A 21076-nucleotide genomic window follows, 5' to 3' on the forward strand; every position below is an offset into this window, starting at 1 on the left:
CCTGGGAGTGGAGGATTGAGGCTGAAGCATCGAGGCTTTAATTTCCTGGCTAATTCAGGCAGATGTAGCCTCTGGGCCCGGTTTGGGCTGGCAGTTGCTAGCACTTTCCTTGGCCAGGGTGGGCCTAGCCTAAGAGTGCCAGTGCACATTAAGGCCTCTTACCATCCCCAAGAGTCAGGGTGGCAAAGGATCAAAGCTATACACTGCCTGGCTAAACACATCCCTCCGTGTCCAGTGGTGCAGCGTGCCCCGTGGCCTTTGAACGTGGTCCATGATCCGGCCACTTCTTGGCTGCTGCTGCCTTTGAAAAGCTGTAGCCGATTAAAATGGTTCTGGGAGTGCTGTGGTAGCGTGGGGCAGTGGGGGCCCTGAATGACAAGGATGGGCTGTCCTAGCGTCCAGCGCGGGTATTCGGGGCGCTGGGCTGGCGGAAATGGCTCTTCCTGAGGTTTCTTTGTCTTCCGGCAGACAGTGCCCGCCACCTGGACTTACCCTGCAAAAGATCTTATCTGGAAGCTCCCACTGCAGTCGGGGAGGATCATTATTTCCGGTCTCCCCCTCCCTACGACCAACAGATGCTGAGCCCCTCCTACTGCAGTGAGGTGACCCCACGAGAAGCCTGCATGTACTCAGGTTCAGGGACCGAGATCGCCGGGGTGTCCGGGGTGGACGACTTGCCCCCGCCCCCACTGAGCTGTAACATGTGGACGTCAGTGTCGCCGTACACGAGCTACAGCGTTCAGACCGTGGAGACTGTGCCTTACCAGTCCTTCCCCACGCACTTCACCGCCACCACTATGATGCCCCGGCTGCCCCCCATCTCGGCTCCGAGCTCCCAGCCGCCCGGAAGCGCCCACTTCAGCGTCTACAATCAGCTCTCACAGTCTCAGGTCCGAGAGCGAGAGCGGGGGCCCAGCGCCTCCTTCCCGAGGGAGCGCGGCTTCCCCGGCCCCGGCCCCGGCCCCGCGTGCGAGCGGAAGCCGCCCTCGCCGCACCTGAATGCTGCCAACGAGTTTCTCTACTCGCAGAGCTTCTCCTTGTCCCGGGAAGCCTCCTTACAGTATCATTCAGGAATGGGGACTGTCGAGAACTGGACTGACGGATGACTCTCAGGGCCCGTCCACAGCCCCAGTACCGTGTTGACCCAGCATTAACCTCTGAGGGTGGCGTGCACTACCAAGAAACACAGGAAGGTATCATAAAGGGTGGGGTGCGAGCGCGCGTGAGCGTTTCTTTGGAGGGCATCTATCTTCTGACAAACGACTGAGGCCATGACAAAGGAAAAAACACACTATCGGAAGTGATTTTGGCTGCAGGACCTGGATCCATTGTTATCTGATATCTCTTGACATGCCCATGGGTGGGACGGGAGTGGAGAGTCCAGGTGGTGAGGTCTCTCCCACAGGGAGGTCGGGGGAAGGTTCTCCCTGCTGGGGTGGGAGGGGTCTCTGCACATCTTAAGAGTCCTGGCCTTGCAAGGGAGCTGAGAATCTTGTTTTGGGAGCAGGAGGCCCATTCCTTTGGCTTCCAGAGATTCTGTGAGACCACCTGAGAGGTGGGCTCAGCTAAGCCACGAAGCCCTTCTGGGAGAGGAGCGCTGACTGCTCAGTTAGTGGCCCGGAAATTGATCCCCGGAGCTCTGAGGTCTGAGGGACAATTTTTAGAGGGAGAGTCATGGGCAAAGTGCCACCTGATGGGTATTAAAACATTGCTTTTTCCTTCAGGAAGAGGGAAAATACAACCAGTAGCATCTCTGGCATCATTCAGGTTTTCTTATAACGTACAAAGCCCTTCCCCCTCCGTCCCCAGTATACAGCCCCTCACCCTCTCTGGTGTGCAAGACTCACCTCTCAGGGCCCATCTGCGTCCTATGACTGGCCAGTAGGAAGCACACTTGACCTGGCAGTGTCCCCAGGAGACCACACTGGAGCTGCTGCCCAGCAGCTCTAGAGCCCGTTCTGCTCCCAGAAAATCCTCGCCTCTGGAGCAAGAAAGCCCAACAGAAATAGAAACGAGAATTCAGAAAACATTCATTTCTTCCAGTGAATTCAGCCAGTGAGCTCAGAGGAGCAAGGATAATTCTTCCCCAGGGATGTGGATCTCGACCTGAGCTCAGCTCTTTAGCATTGAATGTCACCAGACCGTCCGTGTGGCTGGTGTGAACTCTGTAATCAAATTTGGGAAATCACTAAACTGCTTGCATGCTGAATAGCTATTTATATAGTATATAAATAAATAAATAAATAAAATATATAAATATATATATCTCACAAATGCAGGCCACATGTCCAATTCAGCTTTGCTTTTCTACAAATGAATAAACTTAATAAAATGAACGTTGGAGAGGGTGTTTGGAAAGACATCTATTTAAATCTTTATTACACACTTGATGTTAAAAACAACGGTTTAGATAAAACATACAAATAAATACTTATATATAAACACACACTACAGGTTACACTTTCTTAGAAGACACATTAGCTAACGGGATATGGAACTTCCAGTGTTTTGTTATATAGCATGGACGTTTTATTTTACATATCAGAACATAAAGCCATTTTACACCTGTGAAGTGTGTGGATGCTCTTTACTCCGGACGTGTCATTTCCCGGCTCAGCAATGGTCTCTGCTTCCCTTTTGCTCATATATTTTCTCAAGGGCCAGGTGGAGCCCTTAGTGCCTCTGCGCATTTGTTCCATGGAGCCTCTGAGCTCAGAGTGAAGTAATTTAGGACCAACAGAGCAGTTGTACCTTTGATCTCATGCTACTCCCCAGATGATGGGCCTGGATTCCAGGGCCCACAAAGGCCCCAGACGGGCAGGGCAGACAGTACGCAAGAATCTGTCACCTTTTCGTAGTGGACATGCGACCTGGTGGTTTGGGGGAGATGCGCTCCCAGGCGGGGAGTTCTTGGTGGGATTTGTGTAGCTGCCTCAGAGAAGGAACTGAAGAGCAGGTTGGAGTCAGAGCCCAGGGCTTCCTGGAGCAAGCAGTCAGCTATGTGAGCCCATCAACCACCTGCACCCCCAGGGGAGGAATCAAGGCCTGGCAGAGACCTCCGCTTGTCTACTCCTCTGCCAGATCCCTGAAGTTGGCCTCAAGATGGGGGTGGGATGAAAGGAGACAAGATCCAGTCCAGGTTCACCCTCCTAGATGAGAAGAGAAGCTGGTGTCGGAAGGCATGTTGGGTCTCCCTCCTCACAACCCCTTGCCTCTTGCCCCCTCCCCTCATGGCTCCTTTCCCAAAGCTGCTCCCTGTCACCCACCATCTCCAGGAGGGAGCCATGAGAAGAGAAGGCAAGGGTAAGGGATGCCCTTTCAATCCTTGTCCTCACCAGGATTAAGATGAGATTTCCTGCTGGGTAAAAAGTGAACCTTGTCTCCTGTCTCCCCAGGGTCCTGCCCTTGTGGCCCTGGGTTGCTCTCTGGCTGGACTCCTCCCTGCAGAAGGAGGCCAAGCTCCTTTTTTCCCTTTGCCGTCGGCTCCCACCTTGGGCTTGTCGGTCACAGAGAAAAACTTCACTTGGCTCAGGAGACAGGGAAGAGGGGGGGTTCTTCCTAACTCGCACCTGCACTGCTCTTTTCCTTCTGGGAGAAGACGGCATTCTGGGATACTCTATACCATCTACAGCCACGTGTAGGGGGCTGGGAGCTAGATGTATGTTCCCAGGCTCTCTCCAGACACACAGTTGCCTGAGTTGGAGGTAAAGAAAGCCGCTTCTTAAGAGAGATGTTGTCTTTAGGCAGCCCGCTGCTTCCTACCAACTTTCTGGGAAGCATGAGGTCCGTGGGCTTCCCCACCTGGGCATGGCTAGAACAGGGCCTGCAGTGGGACTTGTGGAACTTTCCTGCCCCTCTGAATCAACAAGTCAATAAAAAGGGGGCACATGGGATACCCTGGAACAAAGGGCACCATTCAGTAGCGCCAACAGGTCATACATCATGGGGCCAGAAACCTGCCACATGAAAAGTGTCTGCTGCTGCTGTGCCCTGCCTGGGAAGGGAAATAAGAAACGATGAACGCTCAACTGTGAGCCATAGGCAGGCCGCCCCCAGGGCTCTGCCCTCAGCCCAGGACCAGGCCACTGGGGGAAGCTGGACTAGGCTCCCAGCCGCAGCTCAGCCACCCAGCTGCCCCTCCAGTGACAGAAGAGCCTGGAATAACCAAAGGGAGAATGAAAAGAGAAGCTGGGTCAGACTGACAAATTGTTAAAAAACCAAACCAACTTCCAGCCTCCACTGGGCCTCAGGGGGTCAAGAGGCCTCGCCTCTCCCCACTAATGGAGCCTGCTGGAGGAGCAGCAGTCCCAGCCCTGCAGTGTCTTATCTTACAACATAAAATTAAAACCCACTTAAAAGGCCGGAGGGCATGTTAACATTCCCCCTGCTATCTAATTGAAGTAGTTCCCAGGGCAAAGGATTTCACTTGAAAGATGTCTCCCTCCAAGCCTGGGTTCTCCTGCTTGGCGGCCCGGGGACGGGGGTGGGGAGAGAGAGAGCATCATTTCAAAAACCAGCAGGAACTTAGGCGGGAAAAGCGCGGGTCCTGTTGGCCACCCGCACCCTACAGGCGGCAGGTGGCGATGGCAAAGGTTAGGACAGGCTGGATTGTTTTGTATTTTTTAAAAATCTGCAAATTCATTAGCAGCTATGTCAGCAGAGCCCAGACTCCTGACAAGAAGGCCTGGTAATGATTCAAATGCGGTGAGCCCCACAGCAAAACCTGGCAGTTCCCGAGGCCAAGAGATTTCTATTCGGTCCCCCAACGACGCCCTCCTCCCTCCTATGCAAATATATTACAGGTCTCCAAGGCATACGGAATCAATCAGGGACATCCTGTAAAGGTGATGAACTTGCACTGGCCATCCTGAGTAATGGGAACCAGTCAGCCCGAAGCCCGCTGCGACTGAAAGCCAAGGTGACAGCTATTAAGCAATTGTGTGCAGAACAAAATGGCAAAGGGGCCGGGTAATCAATTCAATTTCGATGGGCAACCCAAGCAACTGCCGCGTCTGTCGCAGCTGATTAGAGAGGGCCCTGCTGGAGCTTTCAGTGCGAGCCCATCACAGATCAGAAACAGGCCCGGATGAAAAGGGAAAGAACCGTCTCCTGAGAAGCAGGCGATGAAGGACTCTGTTTTATGTGACGGTGTTCTTCCTTCTCTCCTTGAAGAAAGAGTCAGAAAAAAAGCCAGCAGTTTGGAGATTAGATAGTTTTCTTTTCAGCCATTTATCATTATGAAGGAAAGTAGACAGGGCAGGGGCAGGAAAATCTCCAGTGGGATTTCTGCGAAGTCTCACTAAGAAGGACCAGGTTTACACTTTGCCGCTCGAACAGCCCCTGCTTATTACCGCAGCCTGACGGGGTCTGCAGAGCGTCCGGAGCCCCGCTACTCTAACAAGAGCAAACAGGCCCCAGTGCTCTCAGGAGCCCAGAAACTCTCCTGCAGAAACCCCAAACCGCCAAACCGTATCGTTCGTGAAAATTAAAGCCTGAGTTGGAATCACGGGGAGAGGAGGAAAATGGCAAAGGGGAAGATGAGACAGGGTCATGCAAAGTCCCAGCAGGTTATGCCCGGCCGGGGCCCGCCAGTTACCTGGACCCGGCGCAGGGCAGGAAGGACCCTGCCGCGCGTGTCCGCGGTGCGTGCGGACCCCAGGCCGATGGTGAACCCTGGCAGCCCGCTCGAGAATTCTAGGCTCGTGCTTGGTTCTCGGGAGCTGGGCTTTGGGGAAGGTAGAGAAGGGGTACCCACAGGCACGGAAGCCGGGAGAGACCAGCTAGCGGACTGTGGAGGGGACAGGAGAGGCTTGTGAGCAGATGGGAGGCGATGCAGAACCAGGAAGGGGCGGGTGCTCTCGGAGCCCAGGGCGAGGAGTAAACATCCGGGGCAGGGTGGTGGGGAAGGAGGAAGGGCTGACGTGGAAAATGAGAGCCGTCGGTGAGCAGATCATTCTTAAGAGAAGAGTGGCAAATGGGTAATTAACCTGAACAAGACTAACCTCACTAATAACCGAAAATGCAAAGGAAAGTGATAAAATACCACTTTTTTTTTTTTTTTTTGCGGTATGAGGGCCTCTCACTGTTGTGGCCTCTCCCGCTGCGGAGCACAGGCTCCGGACGCGCAGGCTCAGCGGCCATGGCTCACGGGCCCAGCCGCTCCGTGGCATGTGGGATCCTCCCGGACCAGGGCATGAACCCGTGTCCCCTGCATCGGCAGGCGGACTCTCAACCACTGCGCCACCGGGTAAGCCCAAAATACCACCTTTGTCTAACAAATTAATCAACATTTAAGAAAAGATGTGGGCAGCTTCTTTTTGTCCTTGCGGGTGGGAGCACAGATTGTTATTTCTGGAGAAAGTAATTTGGTAGTGTGGCCAAAAACTCTAAAAATGTTCATATCCTAAAGAAAATATCCAGAAATGTGGACATAGCTTAATGCTCCATAATGTTCATTGTGGTATTATTTTTAATAGCCCCAAATTGGCAGAAAGTAAATTGTGGTTAAGTAAATTATGATATACTCATATTCTGGAATAGGATGTAGTCATTGACACTGTGTTTACAAAGTGTGTTTAATGACATGGGGAATTGATTTAAAACTAAGTGAGAAAAGAGGATGGTAATATAGAGTATGATCTCAAGAATATTGGAAAATGAAAAAAAAATTGGCATAGCCAAACTATAGATCCTTAAATAGCAATCAGCAAGAGAATGAAATATATAAATATATATTTCTGTGATATAGTATGTGAAAAATAGTTTCTGAATAATATGTATGGTTTCCCAATTGTGTGAAATATAAAACAAAAAACACCTCTGTGTGTGTGTGCGCGTATGGGTGTGCAGTATATATGCATGATGTGTGAGTCTGTATGAAGGTGTGTGATGTGTGAGCCTGTGACGTGTATCTCTGTGTGTGTGTGTGCGTGCATTCACGCGCAGTAGGGGCACAGAGGATTTTGGAGGAACTGTTTCTGATAGTCCCTCGTACATCTCTGTTTTGTTTGACTTGTTACAATGAGCATGTATTACTTCTGAAACGAAAAGATCTAATTAAAGAAAAAAGAAAAATAAGGTAAGATTATAGAAGTGCCTGAAATAAAAGAAGAAAGAGTGAAAGAAACTGGGCCCAAACGCTGTGGAGGTAACTCCGGGAGGTGGATGCGGCTGCCAGTCAGGTGACCCGAGACTGACTTCTGGGCCTCCTCTCTCTGCTTGTTTTCCTCCTGACTCTGGGGTCTCCCTCTTAGACACCGCTTCTTCTGCCTAGGCCTTTAATGCTGCTCTTGTTCAAGGTCTGGGGCTTTAGCCTTCTTAATTATTTATTATTTTTTTATTGAAGTACAGTTGATTTACAATGTGTTAGTTTCAGGTGTACAGCAAAATGATTCAGTTATAGGTATATGTATCCATCTGTATGTATATACATATATCTATATCTATTCTTTTTCAGATTCTTTTCCATTATAGTTTATTACAAGATACTGAATACAGTTCCCTGTGCTATACAGTAAGTCCTTACTGTTTATCAATTTTATATATTAGCCTTCTCTTCTCACTAGCTGCTCTCCCTCGGTGACGCCGTCTGTTCCCAACAGCTTCTTTCACCGACAAATGCCAATGCATCTCAAGTCTCATTTCACTTCCCTCTCCTGAGTCTGTCTCCTGGACGGTTCTACTTAAGAAATGTCAGGATCTCCAACTCCCCCTGTTCAAACTTGAACCCGTCCTCCCCCCCGAAACCTCCCCTTGCCTTCTACTTTTGGGTAAATGGAGCCACCAGCCAACGTCCCGGTGCTCGACTCAGAAACCTGGGCTTCAGTGCCGACTCCCCACCTGCCCACCCCAAACGCTTGCTGAATTACGCAGATTCTACTTCGTACAGGGCGCTTATATCTGCACAGCTTTTCTCTCTTCCATCAGGCCCGGCATATCTGCCTAGCAGCAAAGCCTTGGGTCTGGGCTGCCCGCCCTCTAGCGCCAGCCGCGTGAGGCTGCAGAGTTTTGGGCTGTTGTGAAGTGTCCATCATGGGGTGGCGGCTGTTCAGACACATGCGTCCGGGAACTGCCCAAGCAGGAGACAGGAGAGGAATGCTGCCTCCACCAGGGACTCAGTTTGCAGCTTGGTGGGGCCTGAGTCCTCTCCTCTGGCTGCCGTCGTGGGTGTGATGAGGAAGCAGGGCACTCCTGCAGCTCAGCTTCAGGGTCACAGACCAGCTCCCGGGCTCCCGAGCTATCAGCACGTCCTGCCCTGACAGGCCTGCACCCAGAGTGTGATGCTCTCACTGACAGCTCTCTGTCGTCTTATCCAGTTGCTTCCTAGGGACAAATAAGCCCCAGCGGTACTAGATTGGGGCTGTTTCCAGCAACTGCCTTCGATGTCCCTACATCTCTTTCTCCTCTGGGGATTCCAAACTATCCCCTGCCCCACCCCCTTCTGTGAGACCACTCAGCCTATGCCAAGAACGGACTGGCCTTGTCTCTCTCTTAAGAAGAGAGAACCAAACCAAACCAGGGCAAGAAGCCCCCGCACATGGCTCCCTGTGTAAGCCTCTGGGAAGGGTGCATGCTTGGGAAATGATGGTGCTCCTCAGTCCTGCGTCCCCTCACACCTTGACCTCTCTCCTGAGCCTCTATGAACTGTGGGACAGCAGCCGTTGAGACGCTCACCTGCGCACAGGCTGTGGTGCTAGATGGGCTCCTCCGTGTGCTCTAACGTGACATGCTCCAGGCTTGGCTCTAAGGAATTCGGAGGCCCCTCGAAACATAATTCAGTGAATAACTTGTGGCATTAGGAATGATAGGAACTATGTGAGCTGCTTTTTTTTTTTTTTTTGCGGTACGCGGGCCTCCCACTGTCGCGGCCCCTCCCATTGTGGAGCACAGGCTGCGGACGCGCAGGCTCAGCGGCCATGGCTCACGGGCCCAGCCGCTCCGCGGCACGCGGGACCCTCCCAGACCGGGGCACGAACCCGCGTCCCCTGCATCGGCAGGCGGACTCTCAACCACTGAGCCACCAGCGAAGCCCCGTGAGCTGCTTTTCATAGCATCAAATACAGCATAGCACAGTCTTCCTTTTCCTCAGAGCGCACGCGCTGATGACCTGGCGCATGTGCTCTGCGGCCCGGACTGAAAAGCCCGGGGCTGCCTTTTTAGGGCAGTCGATGGACCTGAATTTACTCCAGGCACAGCGCTGAAGGGTTAGACATTGTGTTTAGGCTCTGGCCTGTCATGCTGGAGAGCCCAGTGCATTTTCTAGCCCAAGAAAATGAACTTTCGGCTTCTATCTACGTCAGTGTAGAGCAGTGAAAAGGGCTTGGGACTGGGTGTGAGGAGATGTGGACCCTACCGCCAGTTTTGTCACATGCTGGCTGTGTGACTTGCCCTCTCTCTGAGTCTCCTCATATCCTTTGCAGCACTGAAAGTCTATGATTCCGTGAATAACGTCTGCAATCGTGAATTCCCTACTTATATTCTGCAATCTGTCTAAATCTATAGCAGGACTCTCCAAAGGAGGGTAACAGAAGGAAATACTAGAACTTCTTTTTCTATTTATTTTAATCTCATCCTTTTCCAAGTATCTAATGTCTATGTTAGTAAGTCGTACATCTATATATCTAATAAATAAGTTTATAAATAGTAAATAATATAAATATATTGGGAGTATGTGCTTTAAGACTTTTTGCTAAAGGGAGGAGAGATCAAAAAGGTATGGAGGGCTTCCCTGGTGGCGCAGTGGTTAAGAATCCACCTGCCAATGCAGGGGACACGGGTTCAAGCCCTGGTCCAGGAAGATCCCACATGCCACAGAGCAACTAACCCGCGAGCCACAACTACTGAGCCTGCGCTCTAGAGCCCGCGCGCCACAACTACTGAGCCTGCGCTCTAGAGCCCGCGAGCCACAACTACTCAGACCATGAGCCACAAGTACTGAAGCCTGCGTGCCTAGAGCCCGTGCTCCGCAACAAGAGAACCCACCACAATTAGAAGCCTGCGCACCACAACAAGGAGGAGACCCTGCTCACCGCAACTAGAGAAAGCCCACGCGCAGCAAAAAAAGCACAACACAGCCAAAAAAAACACAAGTATGGCGACTACAGGGTGATAGAGGAATTTCCATGAGGCTCTGATCTGCATGACCTTCCAGAGATGGTTTACCAGAGCTTTGGATGGAGAGGCACAGGGAGGTAGTGGAGAGAGAGTGAGCCTGGAGCTCCACCACTTATTAGATGTTTGCCACATCTCCCCATGTGTTAATTAGCAGCAATGAAGTGCTGCCTGTCTTCCAAGGTTACAGAAAAGATTAAATAAGATAATAGAGATAAAAGTGTGCTCCCCTCCCCCGACATGGAATGCCAGTCTACGCAGATTTTATTTTTGATGCTTAAAAGATGTGAGACTTTTTTTTTCTAGGAGATTCTTTTTATTGCTTTTCAGGACTTTATTGCTTCTCCTGTCTCACAGTTAAGCCTCCTTTAACAGATGCCAAAGCCTAGATGTATGCGCAGTTAGGTACACAATGCCGGGGGTGTGGGAGGGTGATGCTGGGAAGAATCCTGCTCCGTCTTCCCAGCCCTCTGAGCACCTCACAACCCCAGGGGTTTGGGGCTCCTCCAGCAGTCAGGACGACACTGAAGAACAGTTAGGAAAGGGTGTCCCTGCGAAGGAGAAGGCGGCCATCTTTACCAGCGCCTCCAGGCAGGGACGGGTTGCGTTTTCTGCCCCGTCATCCAGAACCAAACTCAGTGACACTGGGAACTAATCTATTACTAAAAGAAAGTCCCAACTCTGCCACTATATTTTTGGAGGCCTTGGACAAGTCTCTCAGTCTCTCTTGGCTTCAAGGTGCTCATTTACAAAAAGATAGGGGTAATACCTGTGCCACAAACCTCCTAGGTTCGGTTCATGGGCTAAATGAGATGCTCTGCGTAGAAATATTTAGGAAGAAATGGATGGGATTGCAATTATTAAGCTTCCAGTTGGTCTAGTGAGGATGCTCATTTTTCCATTTTCGTTAAACAAACAAACATTGCTTTTTTGTAGACTAAGGAAGGGGAATGGTTGGTGAGGTATTGAGCAATCTCATCAGCTCTGAGACGTGGATGATTTAGCATCATCACCTGCCTTGTCATGATCCTTGCCTTGCCTGCATCCTCAGCTTTTGACGAGGTCAGTTGCCGGCTGATGCGGAAAAGCCTGTGGCTGTGATCAGGAACAATCGGCCACAGCGCTCCTCTCCTATCGTTGATCCTTTCATTTCCTCCAGCCGACTCCTGCTGGGGACTAAGTTCTGAGCTTTTCGCTACTCTTTTGGACTCGTCCTTTACAACAGCCCTAGGCAGCCATCCCCTCTCTCACGTTTGCTGTCCAGCTACCCCTCTGGATGGCCAGATTGCTAACCGGGCGCGATCCCAGCCAAACGGCAAGAAAGACTCAAGAAGCTGGTTCACTGGATCTTAAATATCCTGCCCACAGCTTTACAGCTCAGGCAGCCATGGAGGAAGCATGAGTCATGAGGTGAGGCTGCTGCTTAGGGAAGGCCTCTGCAATGACATTTTTCACACTTTTAATAAACCGCTGTATTATTAGAACTCACCAAAGCTTAATTTAATGAAAGTGTTAGGCCCTAAGCCCTGAATTTTTCTTTGGTATTGCAAAATGAAACCAACTGGTCCATTCAAATCAACCCCAGCGAATGCATAGACTTTGTTTCTTTCATTCTTTTTCCTTTCTCTCTTTCTTCTTCTCTCCCTTTCTCCACTCTCTCATTTTCACATTTTGCTGGTGATTACAATCTATTGGAAGAAAAGGAACGTACAACAGGAAGAAATAAAATATGAGAAACATTCAGATAGTCACAAGTTTCTCTACAGAATTCTTTAAGGAAAGTTACTGATCAGTGACACAAATGCATATGAGAGTAAATACAAGGTCCCCTCAACTTGTATCACAGACATAATCTGATTTAAAATTCAATTTTAGGAAAGCTCCTTCAGTTAGACCTGCTAAGCATCATTTCGTAACAGGCAGTTCTGTACACAACACTGGGTGCCCCCCGATAGACAAACAATCACTCCAGAAATAATGACAAATCCTTTATTTCAAATTTCTGGGGCTGAGCCCTTGGGAACTACCTTGAGGGAGGTGGGTAATGAAACATGCAGCTGTGCACCTGGCCTTCAACTATTCAGAAGCTTGGGTGGCAGGAAATAGCTCTGCGGCAGCTTCCGTATTTGCAGGAGCTGGTGAAAAGATATCTTTTTTCCCCTCACAGCTACGTTCACAAACAAATGTTCACTCTCCAACCCCTACCCCAGTTGGAGCATATTTATCCAAGAGAATGGCCTTCAAATGCCTCTTTGACCTTTACAGAGCAGGTGGCACAAGCGCCCATGCTCCCAGCTTCGCGGCCTCTTTAGGGAATACGCTGTCGGCCCTTCCCGAAGACAGGCCAGCAGTCCTCCAGGGCCCGGACTCCCCACTCGAGTCACTGGACTGCAAAGTCACCCAAGATGTCGGCGAGGGAAACAATTTCGGACGCACCGCCTGCAGCATGAAGGGGCAGGCGGTAGAGGGGGCGGAAAAAACCTGGGTGCAGAGCTGCCTTTGTCTTGGCCAATTCTTCCTTTTGGGGATCAGGCTTAGCTCCAATTCCTGCAGGGAAGTTTCTGCTTGGCATCAAGGCTGGCCTCAGGCATAAGATCCTAATTATTTGAATGGTATTTGTTTTCATAGCTTTCTCTCTCTCTCTCTCTTTTTTTTTTAAATGTATCCAGGTCGATGGTATTTTAATGCCTTATTAAATGGGGGTTTTACAGCAGTCTGTCTGTTCAGTCTCTGGGCCCATGCCTGTACTTTGTGTGCAGGGATTTTATCTTTCCTGCTGGCAGAAAATATTTTCCGAATTCCCTATAAAAGTTTTCGAGATTTCCTAAGACAAATAGAGCTCCACCAGCTCTAAAATGACCTTGATGCAGTCGGAATTACATTCAGACACATGCTCTCTCCCTTGTTTACACAAAGAACTGAACTTCATTAACTGAACTTCATTAACTGCCGTTATGCGTGCACCAAAGTTGCTTCACAAGTGTGCTGGTGCATAAAAACGCAACTCTACCTGGGACGGCTCCCCAGAATACCATCTTTTACTGGTTTCTTCCGTCCTCTCAGATGGCTGCCTTGCCTTTGAAGGCGGCATCAGTAAAGCCTGCCCTGGACGACGGGTTTACATAAGAGCAGGCAGAAACGCACAGCTGAGGGGAACAGCCCGCCCTGCAACAGAACATGGCTGTTGTGAAGACCACAGGGCCGCCTGGGAGAAAGTCAGCCCAGCCCTTTTGTTTCCTTGCCAGTGCTGAAGATTTTATGAAAATGGATTGTTCAGAAGGAAGTTGAATGTAGAAAGTATTGAAATAAGCCACGAGTCAGGCAACTTAGTGTTATGGAAAGAACCTAGAACAGACATGGGTTCAAATCTCATCTCCGGCCCAATTTAGCATATGATCTTGGGCAAATAAAATGGGGGAAAATTTCTATATCTCTATCGATTTTCTGTTTTCTATATCTCTATCTCTGCTTCTATCCCAGGGTTATTGTGAGGACTGAAATGAAAGGATGTCTATAAAACATCGAGGGCCATGGCAGACTCGAGTGTTTGTAAATAGCCATCACTACTACCTTGTGAGGGTCCTTAGGACTCAGATAGGCCAAAGCACCATCATTGTGTGAACAGTACTCAGGCTTTGTTAAGGGTTCTGGAAGTGGGAGGGGAAGGGAGGCCTCAGGGATTGGATGCCCAACTCTGGACCAAAACCCAGAATTTAAATCCAGATCTGACTCCAAAGGCTGGTTCCACTGTCCAGCTTGGGGAAATTAAATATGGAGAATTATGTCAGCTGCCTGCAACACAATCCAAGCCTGAATCAGCCAGATGGGACTTATTTTGCTTATGTGGCATTAAAAAACCTCTCCAACGCTAACTACTTAGTCACCAGGAAATCTTCCTCTGAATTTCTATTTCTCTGGGTCATTTTTGAGCATGACCTTCTTGGTGGTGTTTCACTACAAATGCCACTTTTAACATTTAAGACAAATACCCTGAAGATGAATTGGGATGCCCAGCTCATTCCGAACATTTCCTGCTTATTTCATGTCTTCTGGTATTAATCATGTCACAACCAAAGATGAAAGGTTGCTTGATGCCTGCAGTTGGAAAGGACAATAATCAGGGGTCATGTTAATTCTTCTATGATTAAAACCTGTCATTTATTTAACTAAGACTTTCCACTTTCATGGAATCAATGAATACTCTCAATTTTAAGGAGTATATGTTTCATTCCTTGAAATTCTATTTGATTCTTCTCCAAGTCAGTTTAGTCTTTTTTAAAAAAAATATTGCTTTTTCTGTTTGTGTTCTCTTCTTTTTATGTATTTCATTATCTTAAGCATGCTTTAAAATCATCTCTAGATGATAATTCTGTTATCTGAAGTCCTTGGGGAGGAGGAGCTAATTGAGCTATTTATTGGGTCTACTGATGTTTCACAACAAGTTTTTTTCTTCTATTGTTTTATAATTTCGTAAGAACTCATCCTAAACCAGTCTTTGCCTCCTGTCAGATCCCTTCAGAACAGTTTTGGTTTTGCTTTTGAAGATTACCTTTTTTTTTTTTTTTTTTTTTGCAGTACGCGGGCCTCTCACTGTTGTGACCTCTCCTGTTGCGGAGCACAGGCTCTGGACGCACAGGCTCAGCGGCCATGGCTCACGGGCCCAGCCGCTCTGCGGCATGTGGGATCTTCCCGGACCGGGGCACAAACCCGTGTCCCCAGCATCGGCAGGAGGACTCTCAACCACCGCACCACCTGGGAAGCCCTGAAGATTACCTTTTATGTTGACTTTTCAGCTTGGGTTCTTAGACTATGCAGGAAGAATAAATTCAGACACTGAAACCCAAAGGAGGGAAAAATTTGTCTTGCGCTGGCTGGAAGTTTTTAGGGTTTTAGCTATTCCTGAGTCTCAGTATCAACTTCTCTACTTTCCTATCCTTATATGTCAGTTAAAAGCTCAAGTCCCTTACATTGAAGAAGAATAAAACTAGAGGATTTATACTATAAGGTAAGGAGAACTGTCATAAAACTAGAACAATTAAAGCAGTATGATACTGGTGCAAAGACAGTTTTCATAGACCAGTGGAACAGAACAGAGAGTCCAGAAACAGACTCACACATATATAATACCTGAATTATGAAAAACATGGCATTGCAGTGAAAAATCATGATGCAGTGTTGATTGGTTATCCATGTGGAACAAAATGGTATTTGACCCCTGACTCACACCATACAGAAAAATTAATTCCAGATGGATTGTGATCGAAATATGAAATATGAAACAATATAATGTTTAAAAGAAAACATAGAAGAATATCTCCATGACTTTGAGCTAAGCAAAGATTTCTTAAAAAGAACACAAAAAGCACTAACCATAATGGAAGAAACTGATACACTGGTCTATATTGAACTGTAAACTTATCTTTTTTTAAAAACGCTGTAATAAGTGTCAATTTTAATAAGTGTCAGTTTCCATGATAACAGTTTTTTTTGTTATGGGATCCTAGTTCCCTGACCAGGGATGGAACCTGAGCCCCGTGCATCAGAAGCACAGAGTCTTCACCACTGGACTGCCAGGGAAGTCCCTAAACTTATCTTTATCAAAAGACTTCACTAAGAAAATGAAAATCTAAGTACAGAATAGAAGATATTAAAGATATTTTTTGGTTTTGTTTTTGTTTTTTGCGGTACACGGGCCCCTCACTGCTGTGGCCTCTCCCGTTGCGGAGCACAGGCTCCAGACGCACAGGCTCAGCGGCCATGTCTCATGGGCCCAGCCGCTCCGCAGCATGTGGGATCTTCCCAGACCAGGGCATGAACCCATGTCCCCTGCATTGGCAGGCAGACTCTCAACCGCTGCGCCACCAGGGAAGCCCTAAAGATATTTTTTGTATATATTTATGGACTCAACTCCAGAATAAAAAACTCCCATAAATCAATAAGAGAAAGGCAGACATACCAATAGATAAATGGGCAAAAGACTTGTACAGGCTCTTTGCAAAAAAGGATATCCAAATTTCCAGGAAATGTATGAAAAGGTGCTCCACTTCAATAGTGATCAGGAAAATGCAGATTATGACCATAATGCAAGACTACTGTACTCCCATCAGAATGGCTAAAATGAAAAAGACAAGGGAATTCCCTGGCAGTCCAGTGGTTAGGACTGGGCACTTTCACTGCGGTGACCTGAGTTCAATCCCTGGTGGAGGAACTGAGATCCTGAAAGCCTTGAGGCGGGGTCAAAAAAAAAAAAAAGAAAAAAGAAAAAAAAAACAATACAAAGCGTTGGTGGAATTTTCAAATACAGCTGGTGAGAATATAAATTGGCATAACTGCTTTGGAAAAATATTTGGCAGTATCTACTAAACTGTTTGTCAGTATCCTACAATTATGTTTAGTAGGAACATGGGAACATACCAGATGGCTAAGCAATTCCCCTCTTAGGTACATACAGAAAAGAAATGCATGTGTGTGCTGACAAAAAGGTCCGTACAGAATCTTAACAGTCGCACTATTCATTAAACTCAAAAGTGAGAACAACACCATCTCATCTGCAATAGGAAGAACAAACAATTGTATATTCATACACTGGACTATTACACAGCAATGAGAATGAATGAATGACAACTTAATGCAAAATTGTAGATATATCTTACAAAGATAATGTTAAACAAAATAGCCAGACTTAAATGAGTACATACCATGTGTTTTCATTATACAAAGTCCAGACAGGCAAAACTAATTTGATGCTGTTAGAAGTTAGAATAGAGGTTTCCCTTGGAGAGGTGGGTAGTGATTGGCTGGGGTACAAGGGAGGCTTCTGGAATGCCAGGAAAAAAGTGTGTTTCTTGGTGTGGGTACTAGTTTACATGCATGTGTTCACTTGTTACAATGCACCAAAATGTACAATTATGATTTGTGCAAATTTCTGTTACGCATGTTACACTTCAAAAAAGTTTACTAAAAAAGTTTATTAAAAAAAGGAAAAAACAGGGCTTCCCTGGTGGCGCAGTGGTTGAGAGTCCACCTGCTGATGCAGGGGACATGGGTTCGTGCCCCAGTCCGGGAAGATCCCACATGTCGCGGGGCAGCTGGGCCCGTGAGCCATGGCCGCTGAGCCTGTGGGTCTGGAGCCTGTGCTCTGCAACGGGAGAGGCCACAGCAGTGAGAGGCCCGTGTACCGCAAAAAAAAAAAGAAAGAAAAAACACAAACCTTAACAAATTAAAAAGAGAAAAACTCAAACCCCTGGGTTAGTAAGATAGGTTCTTTAACCCCAGGTAGTCCCAGCATCAGCTTAAATTTACAACTGACTGTTTCTAGTTCCTCTTACATTTTTCATTTTTGAGGGGTTTTCTTACTTTTTTAAAAGCTCAGCTATATATTTAAGTGAAAATTGCTATATATTTTTCTATTGAGATATAATTGACATTGTATTAGTTTTAGGTGTACAAATTAATTATTTGATATATGCATGATTGCAAAGTGATCATCACAAAAAAGTTTAGTTAACGTCCACCACACATGTAGTTACACATTTTTTTTTCTTGATGAGAACTTTTAAGATCCACTCTCTTAGCAGAAAGTTGCTACGTTTTATCCATCTTTCGAGAGGTTTTTGAGCTGAAGCATTTTCAGGTTATCTAAGTCACAATATTGTCAACATCAAAAGTCTTCTATGAAAAAGTGCTCAACTTCAATAGTCATCAGGGAAATGCAGATTATAACCACAATACAATACTATGATACCCCATTTGTTTGAATTTCCTTAAGCATTTTTACTTCTCAAGTGACTGTTCTAACTGAAGCAGGGATCTAGGCTCAGTCAACCATGAGGTTAAAGACCAGTGATTTAGAATAGTCTTATATGATTCTTCATATATCACCCTGGATTCACCTGGATCCCACCCCACCCCAGTTTTATTGAGAGAGAATTGACACACATCACTGTGTAAGTTGAAGGTGTACAGCATGATGGTTTGATTTACATACATTGTGAAGTAATTACCACAATAGGTTCAGCTAACATTCATCTTCTCATATGGATGCAATTAAAAAGAAAAGAAAGAAAAAAAGAAGGAAAAAACTCTCCTCCCTGTGATGAGAACTCTTAGCAACTGTACAGCAGTGTTAGCTTTAGTCAACATGTTCTACAGTACATCCTCGTACTTATAACTGGAAATTTGTAACTTTTGACCCCTTTCATCTAGTTCTCCCTCCCCCCACATATGGCTCTGATAACCACAAGTCTGGTGGTCTCTTCTTCTATTAGTTTGGTTTTTTTGGCAGTTGTTTTTTAGATTCCACGTATAAGTGAGATCATACAGTATTTGTCTTTCTATGTCGGATTTAGATGTACTAATTACCTTCCTTGTTGCTCCAGGTAATCTATCTGCCAGCAAGAAGGTGAGGAGAGAGAAGTGACAGGTGAGAGGAGACTGGTTTGAAAGAGTTTGCTTTCTCTTTCCCTTGACCCTAGTCTGTTTGAGAAGGCTGTCTTATGGTTATTCCAGCAGATTCATTTTAAAAAGTATTTAGTATTTAGTTGAAGCAAAGAAAGTGAACAGGAATGTGGACACTAAATCTTGTCGTGTGGAACTGTTAGTTTTCAAGTTGCGGGAAAGGAGTTAGATGAATGATTTTGATATAGTGGTATTTTTTCATTAGTTCACAGAGTGGTTATTTCCTTCTGTTAAGTCTCTACTTGAAGTTTATGTCAAACTGAGAAAAATGCACAAAAACAGGATGAATAAGGTAGTTTCAGCCCTTTTCCTCTGTGCTTAGCTTTCTGGTAGATTTCAGATGAGAAACAGAAGGAAGGACAGGTCCTGTGGTCCAAAAGCTTGTGGTTTAACTGGGGACTCAGAGCTAGCACACGTGCAGCAACAGTAAAAATGTGCAGTGTAATCTCCACCTGTAACAGGGACCATAAGAAAGGAGTTCCTTTAACTTTCTTCTTCTGCATCTCCAAATGCAGCTCTTTCCTTATTTTCGTTTTCATTGTATATGGTATTTATTACTTTTCCATTATATTTTCTAAATGGTTATTTCTGAAAAAGAGTAGGAAAACAGTTTTTATTTCATAAATAGATACTATTACTCTCTTGGTTCTAGCAGTAATTATTTGGTTCTCTTGGATTTTCTAGTTAGATATTCTTATCTTTTGCAAATATTGATCATCTTCCCACCTCTCCCCCCACAACCCATTCCTTCCTTTCTATTTTTTTGTTGGATAGAATTAACTTTAACAACAATGATAAATAAGCGTAGGGATAGCGGCCCTTCTTGTCCTGACCCTGACTTCTACAGAAATCCTCCTAGTGTTTTATCCTTATGTTTTTTTTATTATATATTTGATTATTGCATCTGTTCCCATTTGTTCTGTTCTTTCCAGGAGCAACATTTATCCACTGAGTTCTATATCTGTCATGGTCTCTCTCAATGTAGTTTTTCTCTTTTTCTTGGCATTCTGCATGACTTCTCTTATAGCTTAACCAGTGCCCTGTACACCGATGATTCCCAAGTCAAGAGACAATGGGCTTCCCTGGTGGCGCAGTGGTTAAGAATCTGCATGCCAATGCAGGGGACACGGGTTTGAACCCTGGCCCAGGAAGATCCCACACGCTGCGGAGCAACTAAGCCCGTGCTCCACAACTCCTGAAGCCCGTGCAGCTAGAGCCTGTGCTCCACAACAAGAGAAGCCACCGCAATGAGAAGCCTGCGCACCGCAACAAAGAGTAGCCCCTGCTCGCTGCAACTAGAGAAAGCCCGCGCACAGCAGTGAAGACCCAACGCAGCCAAAAATAAAATAAATAAAATAAATAAATTTTTTAAAAAGAGAGAGACAAATTACTTCTCTCTTGAGGACCAACATCTGCATTCCTATTGCTGTTTGGGCATTATTATCTGATACCTGAATATTTATCGGCATGGTTATCTGATATCTGATCATATGGATACCTGAAGCTTGACATGCTCAAAACTGAACTCTTTTCACTACAAAAAAAGTTCCTGCTCCTGTGTGTCCTAAGCAAAGGCTGATGATTTACCAATCACTTGGTCACCTAAGCTGGAAAACTTGGAGTGAAATTCATCTCCTTTCTTATCTTACCTCTCCTTTTTGCATACAGTTGAAATGCAGCTGGTTTTGTTAAATAAGGCCAAAAGAGTGAAACAGCAAGATCAGAGCCTCTCATATGCATGATGCTATGATGTGTGAAAGATATGGTCCTCATGTTTGTAGTGATGCGAAATGACACTATTAAAAAAAAAACAACACCTGATTGCAGCCACTTCTACTATAGGGAAGTTGCCAAACTGATTTTCAGGGTACACAACATTATTGTTCAGGAAAACTCTTTGATGGAACTTTTTGGCTGAGAAAGGATCAGCCTAGATGTGCTAGAGAGCTGAATTTCTATGTGGAAGAAAGAGAGAAGGTCTGAAATTCTGTAAAGCATCATTGTGAAAGAGATGGGGTGGGACCACAAGGTAGAGATGTCTGGAGAGATGAGGAGGGTTAGGGAGAAAAGAGGGCCTAAGAAGATGCCACGAAGCAGGAACCGAAGGAAAGAAAGTTCCTTTCTCTCTGGGAAAAATTCTCTGTAATGGGGATGGCCTGGGGACTGTGGGACAGGGATGTTCACTTCTAACTCGTTTGCTGTACTGCGTTGTTAAACTATCTGTGTCCCCCATAAAGATATGCTATCCATAACAGCCTGGCATAAGTGATGTTGCAGGAAACCAAGGGTGAGGGCAATAAAGAAATGAAGTCTACTCCACATCCCCCCCCACCTTGAGGCAGCGTGGTTGGTAGCAGCAGTGTGTGGAGGACAATTCAAGATTGTCCCCTTGAAACGAAACCCTCTTTCCTCAAGATATCAGAAGAAAGTGATCTTTAAAAGGGGGCCGCCAGGGAATTCCCTGATGGTCCAGTGGTTAGGACTCCTGAGAGCCCAGGTTCAATCCCTG

The 21076-nt window shown here is 46.7% G+C and overlaps 1 protein-coding gene across 3 annotated transcripts in view; it reads left to right on the forward strand.

Annotated features, from left to right (window-relative positions):
• Positions 1-2568, forward strand: part of TBX4 (T-box transcription factor 4) — a 31116-nt gene extending 28548 nt beyond the window's left edge. For all 3 annotated transcript variants that reach the window (XM_082604648.1, XM_082604647.1, XM_082604649.1), the window contains exon 9: positions 469-2568. In XM_082604648.1, the coding sequence (XP_082460774.1) occupies positions 469-1106 (638 nt within the window). In that variant the 3' untranslated portion in view covers positions 1107-2568. The remainder of the gene's footprint in view (positions 1-468) is intronic.
• Positions 2569-21076: the final 18508 nt, after the last annotated feature.

The sequence above is a fragment of the Mesoplodon mirus genome (genome assembly GCF_964341445.2).
Source record: "Mesoplodon mirus genome assembly, chromosome: 18".
Taxonomy (NCBI): domain Eukaryota; kingdom Metazoa; phylum Chordata; class Mammalia; order Artiodactyla; family Ziphiidae; genus Mesoplodon; species Mesoplodon mirus.